Source organism: Corythoichthys intestinalis, chromosome 16 (genome assembly GCF_030265065.1).
Source record: "Corythoichthys intestinalis isolate RoL2023-P3 chromosome 16, ASM3026506v1, whole genome shotgun sequence".
Taxonomy (NCBI): Eukaryota; Metazoa; Chordata; class Actinopteri; order Syngnathiformes; family Syngnathidae; genus Corythoichthys; species Corythoichthys intestinalis.
The window spans coordinates 47,786,834-47,796,997 of NC_080410.1; the positions used below are offsets into that span (position 1 = coordinate 47,786,834).

Consider the following 10,164-nt stretch of genomic DNA (forward strand, 5'->3'; position numbering starts at 1 on the left):
TTGTCCGGCCCATTTTTGGAGTTTTGTGTAAAATGATAATGATTTTTTTTTTTTTTCCATTCTCTTTTGTGTTTTTTCATTGCAAGCAAAATAAATGAAGATATTACTCCCAAAGCATTTGTAATTGCAATCGTTTCCTGGGAGAAATTGAAGAATTGCAGGGGTGCCAATACTTTTGGCCAGCACTGAACGTGTGTGTTTATCAAATCTAACCATGATAATGAATCAAATCCAATTCAATTAAATGCATGCTTCCTAAATTTATGATTGAATTAGCCAGCTCTCATTACAATGCAGTTAAGTGGCGCCACATGATAGTCACATCGTGTGCACTTAATTAAAACTGCAAAAAGAGGGTGGAGAGAAGGAACGGCAACGTGAAATGAATCGGAACCAATGGAAGGCTTGAGCGCTTTGGTCGGTTCCGGCCAATCGCAGGCGGAAGGCGGAGTGAGTGTCGGAGTGAAACCTCCAAGTTGTGCAAACGAGAAGCGTGCGGCTCACACGGAGGATCTCTGCTCGCTCGCGCTCATGTTTGGAAAGCATCCACGCTGGCAGCCTAGGATGAATGAAAACAAACACTAACTACGGAAGGTTGTTATTGGAAGGATTCAACTTTCGACGCACCGTGCGTAAAAGGCGCACGCAGCAGCCCGCATCTATTTCGTTTGAAGTTGGAAAGTGAGAAGAATGTTGAAAATGGCTGAGGAGCACGACAAGTGCACGGGCGGGCAACCGTGCAGCCCCGCGGGCACCAGCAGCTCCATGTCCCAGGATGAGTCTGACTCGGACGCGCCGTCCTCGCCGACCGGCTCCGACGGCCACGCCGCGTCTCTGCTCGCCGGCTTGGGCAAAAAGTTGGACTCGGAGGATGACGAACGCTTTCCGGCTTGCATCCGGGACGCCGTGTCGCAGGTACTCAAGGGATACGACTGGTCCCTGGTGCCCATGCCGGTGCGAGGGAACGGCGCGCTCAAGAATAAGCCGCACGTCAAGAGGCCCATGAACGCCTTCATGGTTTGGGCGCAGGCGGCCCGCAGGAAGCTGGCCGACCAGTACCCGCACCTGCACAACGCAGAACTCAGCAAGACGCTGGGCAAACTCTGGCGGTAAGAATTGGGACTTTTCTTTTTTAAATTTAATTTATATACAACAATATTTTTCCAAAACAAGCACAAAGTTCATCAAAATCAAATCAATTTTGTCACCATTAGGATTTGTTTTAGTAACTTAAAAAAAAAATAAAAGAACAGAAGAAATCATCAATTCAACTTGAATTTCTAATTCTATAAATGATGTCTCTGTTTTGAAATAGTTTGCTTTCCGAGAGCGAAAAGAGGCCGTTTGTGGATGAGGCTGAGCGCCTGAGGGTTCAGCACAAGAAAGATCACCCGGACTACAAGTACCAACCCAGGCGGCGGAAGAACGTCAAGCCGGGCCAGAGCGACTCGGACTCTGGTGCCGAGCTGGCCCAACAGCAACAGCAGCATCCTCATCATCATCACCACATGTATAAAGCCGAACCCGGGATGCCTGGACTTGGCGGGATGGGCGATGGGCATCACCACCACCCTGATCATACAGGTTAGTTTAATCTATACACTGTAATTTGCACTAACATGAAGACTTTATAAAGTATTTTTTAGTACTTTAAAAACACTTATGTATATAAATACCAGGGTCAGGCCGTTTTGAGTCTTTAAACATGAGCAAGCTGTCCATTTAAATATGAGGCCTCCATTTTACGGCATGAAAATCTCTCACCTTTCAGCAAAATTCGCCATTTTGAAGTCTAAAAAGGGTGACCTACGTGAATTGTGTAGATCCGAGGAGAACATTTTTAATGGGACGGGTCGGGAGATTGTTTTAAAAATATCGGACGCTTGGCATGCAAGCGGGGAAAGCGGCACAAAGCCCAAAAAGCGCACCAGACTGGCCGTGAATGAACATGTAAAGCGCCGTCACCCAGTTGTAATTTTGGAAGATGACAGGAAACAATTACAAGCTGGCAGATCGCCAGTCCATCTAACTAACTAACGACATGTTTTATTGAAGTTTCTAAGCCTGTCGCGATATGCAATGAGTCCATTTATCGCATGGTAAATAAAAATGAGGGCGGTTATATTGCCGTGCGGGCACGTATACATTTGTGCGTGCGTGCTGATGGTATATGACAACAGTTCCTTTCACAAGTTTTTATTGGTCTTCAACACGCTATAGAAATAAAAGTTCAGACATACAAAATAAGGAAACACATTTATATTAAACACTGTAAACGTTAGCATTGCTACATTGAGGCTAGTGGGGAAAAATGACAACCTACTTTAGCCTGCTATAAAACATTGGCAGTCTTCTCCAAAACGCAAAGTTGCGGTTAAAAGGTGACACTTCAAAAAGGAAAAATCGCTGGTTAACAGCATTTGCAAATGAAAAAAAAAACAAAAAAGACAAAAGAGCTTTTTTTGCAGAGTGTAAAGCTTACTGTTAGCGGTTTAGTGAATGTACTTCCGGTGAATATTTCAAAATAAAAGCACATTATGTTCGTCATATAAATAACAATTTCTGGAGTTAGTCCCACATACTTCAGAATTCAGATTCTACACTAAGAATAGCTTTAAAATGACACCCTTTATGAAAAATCTGATTGGCAATGAATAATTATCATACTACTATTATATATAGTATAGGGCTGCAGCTATCGATTATTTTAGTAGTCGAATAATTGATGAACTAGTTCATTCGAATAATCGAGTAATCGGATAAGGAACATGAAAAATTAAAATACCTGAGCTGAGCATCAAACGGTATAAAAAAATTAAATAAATGAGGATAAATATACAACAAGAGAACAACTGGCTAACTTACATGGCAAAAGTCCGCTAGCTTAAATGCTATAAAATGCTAATTTTTTTTTTTTTTTACAATGCTCTGAACAAATGGTTCAGACACATATTCCCACAAAAAACAGCTAAATATACCTATAAACTAAAATACAAATGCATTAAAACATATTAGCTCAAACAAAAACTTAGCTTTCGTTGGTCTTAACAGGGAGCAGTTGGATTCAGCCATGTGAAATGAGGCAGACCTGAGGGCAGTGTATCCACCCTAATAAATAAAATGAAATGCAAACACTTTCAAAATAAACCATTACAACGCCAATTTTATTAAACGAATACTCGAACCAACAAAATTTAGTTTGAATATTTTTTTCTAATCGAATACTCCAGTTAACACTTGAAAACCCAGCAGAGGCCGACTCGGCCTTTCCCGAGACAAATACTCCTAATATTCCCAAGCAATGGCCGATTTGGCCTCTCCTCCGAAAAAAACCCAGAAGTGCTTTTGAACTAGCAAGTCGTTGTCCGACAGACAGCAACCATTCCTATATAAATTTGTTAGAATGCGGCCCAAACATTTGTGTCGGTTCAAGTCACGCTACACTTATTTAATTACATTTATTTATTAAGTTTGACACTTTTTACACATTTTTTAACTCACTTCTCCTATACTCCACACACAACGACAGAAAAAATGGCCCAAATGTGTACATTGTTTTGAAGGGGGGAAAAAAGCATCTTGGAACTGCAATTTGAACGTAATGCAGGAATTGTGTCTATAGTTTAGAAGGACTAAATCAGGGGCATGGAGCATTAATTGTGGTCATTGTGTCTGAAGTTAATGTATGTGTAGTGGTTGCATTCCATATGAACGGCTGTTGTCTGTCGGACAACTACTTGCCAATTCTTAAGCACTTGGGTCATTTTGGCCATTTCTGGGTTTTCCGGGGGAGAGGCCATATCGGCCATTGCTTGGGACTAGTAGGAGTACCAGAATTCTCTGGGACTTCTAGTGTTAATCGATTAATCGTTGCAGCACTAATATAGTAGTATACTATGATAGTAATGCTAGATTTTTTTTTTTTTTTTAAGAATTGTTTTGAATCATGTTGGAAAGGCATAGTCAGTGTTCTGAATCTGTTTAAATTCCATTCTTTTGCATGCTATCAGCATTTGACCGCATTGTTTATTTGTGATTTATTGTTGTTATTTACGTGTTTTATTTGTTCTTTAGTATAGAATCTAAGTGTTCCAAAATGTTTATGTAAATTAATAAGTGTCATGAAAAATTATTTGCTAAATTAGGGAAAAAAAGGGAGGGAATTATTAGATTAGTCATCTTATCATAAAAATAGTCGGCTGACTAATCGGGAGAAAATTAGTCGTTTGGGAGAGCCCTAGTTGTACAGTGTACCGGAACATATTTCCTCGACACCCTTCTTACTTTTTTAACCCCTGACCCATTTTTATGACTGATTTTAGGCAATCATCAGGGTTTTTCAAGGGGATGAAATCCAAGGGCTTAGGTTTGGTCTCATAATTGGTAGGGACGATATAACAGCATAACCTGCATATTCAGTTTTTGCCGGGGACGGGACATTAATAAGACCAAAACCGATTGGGTGAATGGGGGTCAGAAGTACATTTCTCACAAATATGAACCCAATTAATTGTTAGGCTAAATGATCAATGCAATACAATCTGTATTGATTTACACTAACTTCAAGTGTATCAGTTCAAGTGATAGACCGTTCGATTTCTTTGTTTTCAAAAAACTACTAAAGAAACATTTTGAAGACTTCCAGAATACACGCCTGGATTTTGTGAGCAAATTTAAATTGCAACAGTTGAACATAAATTATATTAACATCCACAATAAATTCAAACTTGTTTATAATCTCAACTATTCAGCAATGCAAAAAAAAAAGAAAAACATTGGTCTTACGACCACTCAGTTAAAATTATTTTAATGGGATAAAGTTGTTTTTTAAAATGGGGGAATTCCTCCTTGTTTCATATAAACGAAATTTATACTATATTTGGGGGCGGGGGATACTACTTAACCTATACATGGAACTACATGTTAGCGATAGGCGGAATTTGATTTTTGTGACGGGGGGGGGGGGGGGGGGGCAAAAATGTTGATGACCCTGAAATGCAGTTTCAGCAATATAATTAACTTAAAGGATATATGCTCAGATAGTAGCTTAAACCATGCTTGTGCATACAGGCATCCCAGCTGTGTGTGTGTGTGCGTTTTTCTGTTTAACCAAGTGGAGAAGTACACGCGGCATCCTTTTTGACTGAATATTCCATCAAGGAACATTTATAATAATACGTTGAAAATGGGCGTTTTTTTTTTTTTTTTTTTTTTTTTGTTTCCCATCATTTTTGAGGGGAATTCTAAATCAGGTTGCGTAGGACAGCTATGCTTTTGGTCAAGATCGTCAGCCATTGAATATGGCATGCTCAGTAGTGGCTGTGGCTCTGTTGTACAATTAACGTCTTTAGTGGGACAAACTGAAACTCCGCTCACTATTTCGCCAGTGCTCTCTGGCGTTTCATCGTCCACATCTTCAATCTTTGGTTCTCGCTCAGTAGTTGTCGATTTTGAAAGCTAAGGTTTGAAAAAAAAACAACATTTTTTTTGCTTTACATCTTTTATAGACCACATTTTACCGGCAAAGTCTTAATTTTAAATTCATATATTGGAAAGTTAATTACATACAATGACATTTCGTCCATGGGGAGCATAGCCGGCCCCCCTTAAACTCCCTATATGATGTTAGACGACATTGTCCTTGAACACAAGAGCAATACATTGAATTAAATAGTTGTCTCTTTCATCTTCTCCCTTATTTTCTCTCTACAGTGCATCAGTAAATTGAGAAATTATGGAAAAAAATCTAAATAGGGATTAATTAAACTTGTTATCTCGATTATGATTAATGTATGCTTATCTGAAAACATGTCTACGTAGGCCACAAATGAAAATATTTTTTGAAATAAATAATGTAGATAATAAATAAATTACGGCTGATAATAGAACATTTCGCTTACTAACATAATATGTACATTCTTTACAACAACCATACTTACGGACAAATCTTGTCCAAGGATCATATAAGCACAACATTACAACGTAGGCTTCAGCCCGAGACGTCGTGCAGCCATATGAACTGGCAAGAAAAAAATAAACCATGTCGCAAAGCGACCACAAGAGTTCGCTGTTGTGCTGCAGCACAAAAAGCCTTGCTGTAAAACTTACCAAAAGGCAGAATACTGTCTGAGCGGGACATGTGCGTTAATTGCGTCAAATATTTTAATGTGATTAATTTAAAAAATTAATTACCGCGCGTTAACGTGATAATTTTGACAGCCCTAATATATATATATATATATGTATATATATAGATATATAATGCAGACCCATAGAAATGTAGTCCAGTCAATACACATACACACAGTAGGCTATGTGCCAACTAAACATTTTTATAAATTACTATCACGACAATTGTCCTTGACAAATTGTTATTCCCATTCAACTGATGTTCTCATTTAATGTTCTAGATTGCACACAAACAAAAACCGAAATAAACTGACAAACTATTCAATCAGCATGTTTCCAAACGTAGCAGTTCAAAACTACGTTTCCCATAATGCCTAGCGCGGTTTAGCTTACTGATAGCTATCTGAGGCAAAAATCAAACTTTGCTATAAAAGTTTACAATCATCGGCAGCGCGCCGATGCGACACCAAACGGGATTTTACGGTCAAAGCTCCGACAGGAGTCAACAGTTGCCATTATATTCGTATTTATCATAAAAATAAAAATAAAAACTTCAGGCATTGTGGCCACATCGTCAACCCAGTAGATGGCGGTAATGCCTCATGATAGGGGTAAACTGCCAACAAAAACAAGAAGAACTACTACTTCCCTCCATTCTCGTAGGAGCCATGTCAACTGCTGCCACCCAGCGGTCGGAGGGATTCTCTTCAAATTGGTCCTGTGAAAAATCATAAAAAACGGACATTTTCATGAATTTATAAAACCCGCCCGGACCACGAGGACACTACGTGAAAGTAGGACTTGTCCGGGCAAAAGAGGACGTTTGGTCACCCTAGCGAAGCGCTAATAAAGAGCGCTAAGCGCTAATAAGTAAGATTAACGTTACTGTCACTAGCTCACGTAATGTTAGCCCTGCAGAGGGCTAGGTTTCTATTTATTATGACCACTGTCGATGCGTGGCTAACGTGTCTTACATACAGACTTTAACATAACATAGTGTTGTGGATTGATGAGGGTGTAAAATAAAAACTCAATAATGCTAACTATCAATCTTAGCTCAATAGTCATTGCTGGATAAAACACCAAGTAGCACTGGTCCCTAATATGCTCCAATACAGCCTTATCATACGTTTATTTTGAACACTGCAAAAACTCAAAATCCTAGCAGGACTTACAGTTTAGACTAACTTAAAACTTAACTAGAACTTAAAAATGGCTTGACACAAATAGAAATTCAATTGAAACACGTGGGGAAAAATCCAAACTCTTAAGTGATGTGTGTTATCAAGCGTAACGGCATTTTTAGGTATAAATATAGAAAAATATAGAAGATATATATATATTTTTTTTAAATAAGATCTAAAGGTTTTTTGAGTGAAAGCAGCGAATTAGTCTTTTTTTGTTTTTTTTAATTCTAGTTACATCTGAGATGCAATTGTTGGCTGTTTTCAACAATATACATTGAAAATAAAGACATTGATTGACAGAAAATGGTTCAAGATTAGATGAAATGTCTTGTTTTCTCATGTATATTTATAATTGCTCTTCACCTAAAAATATATTTGTTTTATCCGATAACTCGATTAATCGATAGACTTTTCAGTCGATTACTCGATTACTAAAATATTCGATTGCTGCAGCCCTAATTAAGTGTGATTGATTGTTGCTTTTTCAGGTCAACCTCACGGTCCCCCGACCCCGCCCACCACCCCAAAAACGGACGCCCACCACGGCGCCAAGCACGAATCGAAGCACGAAGGGCGGCGCCTGGCTGACGGCGGCAGGCAGAACATCGACTTCAGCAACGTGGACATCTCCGAGTTAAGCACGGACGTCATCAGCAACATGGAGGCCTTCGACGTGCACGAATTCGACCAGTACCTGCCGTTGACCGCCGCCTCTTCTGCTGCGGAGCATGCGTCTTATAGCGCCTCCTATGGCGGCTCGGCGTGGAATCGCAAGAACGCCGCGACCTCGTCGCCCCCCGAGCACCGCCTCCACATCAAAACGGAGCAGCTGAGTCCCAGCCACTACAACGAGCACTCGCCCTCGCAAGCGGACTACGGCGCCGCGTATAACGGCCAGGCCTGCGCGGCCCCTTCGCCGGCCCCTTTCACCGCCTCTCAGTGTGACTATACCGACCTGCAGAGCTCCAACTACTACAACCCTTACTCCGGCTACCCCTCCAGCCTCTACCAGTACCCTTACTTTCACTCGCCCAGGCGGCCCTACGGCAGCCCCATCCTCAACGGCCTCTCGGTGGCGCCCGCTCACAGCCCGGCCGCTTCCGGCTGGGACCAGCCCGTCTACACCACGCTGACGCGACCTTAACGGGCGGTAGAGAAGCATTGCGCTCGAGCACTACTAACGGAGGAAGCCGGGAGCACGACAAAGCAAAAGAAGAAAAAAAGTGCCTGCTGATTTTATACGAAATACTTTATCTTTGCAACACTTGACTTTTTACACCAAGAAAACTATTGGTGGTGCCTCCGTGAGGACGTATTGTCTCCTTCCAGCCTGTATATTTACCCCGTTGTATTTTGGTTTTTACAGCATGCACTTAAAGTTGAAACACTAGCCTCTTTCACACAAAGCTTGCGCATCAGAGAGTTGCCTGAAAATTGAAGTGTTTTCTCATTGACTGCCATTAGACGTCCAATCCACTTTTGACCGGGAACGCTACCAGTAGGGCTGCAGCTATCGATTATTTTAGTAGTCAATTAATCGATGAACTGCTTAGTTCGAATAATCGAGTAATCGAATAAGGAACATGAAAAATTTAAACACCTGAGCTGAGCCTCAAACGGTATAAAACAAATAAATAAATGAGGATCTATGTACAACAAAAGAGCAATTGGCTAACTTACGTAGCAAAAGTCCGCTAGGTTAAATGCTATAAAATGCTAACGTTTTTTAGCGTTCGACACGTTCAGACACATACTCCCACACAGCTAAATATACTTGTAAACTAAATTAGGAATGCATTAAAAAAAAAACATTAGTTCAAACAACAACTTAGCTTATGTTGGGCTTAACAAGGAGCACCTGGATTCAGCCATGTGAAATAATTAAAATAAATAAATAAATAAATGCAAACACTTTAAAATAATCAAATAAACCATTATAACCCCACTTTAATTAAACCAATTCTCGAAGCAGCAAAATTTAATTTGAATTTTTACATTCAAATCGAATACTCGAGTTAATCGATCAATCGTTGCAGCACTAGCTAGCAGCGATCATTCGTCATTTTGTCTGAATGATGAGCACTCAAGGCCAGTTCTCCTGGTACAAATGAATTGGATGTCTTATCGTTATCAATGGCAGACATAAAGTTAAAAACCCTGTGAATTTGCCGAGTTAGGGAAACGAGAGGTCAAAATGGAAATGTTTAGGGCTGCAGCTATCGATTTTTTTGGTAGTCGATTAATCGATTAACTAGTTAGTTGGAATAATCGGATAAGGAAGATAAAAAATTGAAATACCTGAACTGAGCCTCGAACAGTATAAAAAAATAAATAAATGATGATCTAAGCACAACAAAAGAACAATTGGCAAACTTACATACCGAATGTCCGCTAGCTTAAATGCTATAAAATGCTGATGTTTTTTTTTTTTTTTTTTTTTTTTTTTTTTTTTTTTTTTACAATACTCTTAAAAAATGGTTCAACCACATATTCCCACATAAAACAAAAAAAAAATACACCCTTAAACTAAATTACGAATGCATTAAAAAAAAAAAAAAAAACATTAGTTCCAACAAAAACCTAGCTTATGTTGGTCTTAATAGGGAGCAGCTGGATTCAGCCACGTGTCATGTTCACTGTTGCCACTAGAGGTCAGCGTATCCACCCAAATCAATAAAACCAAATGCAAACACTTTCAAAACAAACCATTACAACGCCACTTTAATTAAACGAGCAGCAAAATTTAATTCAAAACTTTTTTCTAATGGAATTACTCAAGCTAATCGATTAATTGTTCCAGCACAAGAAATGTTCATCCAGAATGACTTAACGTATTTATGCCATGCAG

At 39.7% G+C, this 10,164-nt stretch overlaps 1 protein-coding gene across 1 annotated transcript; it reads left to right on the top strand.

The window, feature by feature from the left end:
- The first annotated feature begins 499 nt into the window (after window positions 1–499).
- sox8a (SRY-box transcription factor 8a) lies at window positions 500–9,745 on the top strand. The gene is made up of 3 exons (XM_057817881.1): window positions 500–1,109; window positions 1,316–1,584; window positions 7,805–9,745. Exons 1-3 carry the CDS (start codon window positions 691–693, stop codon window positions 8,458–8,460), a joined length of 1,344 nt encoding a protein of 447 aa, XP_057673864.1. The 5' UTR covers window positions 500–690; the 3' UTR covers window positions 8,461–9,745.
- Window positions 9,746–10,164: the final 419 nt, after the last annotated feature.

Coding starts and splice junctions, on each gene's coding strand:
- sox8a (XM_057817881.1), top strand. CDS start 691: ATGTTGAAAATGGCTGAGGAGCACGACAAGTGCACGGGCGGGCAACCG. Junction 1,110..1,315: donor ACGCTGGGCAAACTCTGGCG/GTAAGAATTGGG, acceptor GTTTTGAAATAG/TTTGCTTTCCGAGAGCGAAA. Junction 1,585..7,804: donor CCACCACCCTGATCATACAG/GTTAGTTTAATC, acceptor TTGCTTTTTCAG/GTCAACCTCACGGTCCCCCG.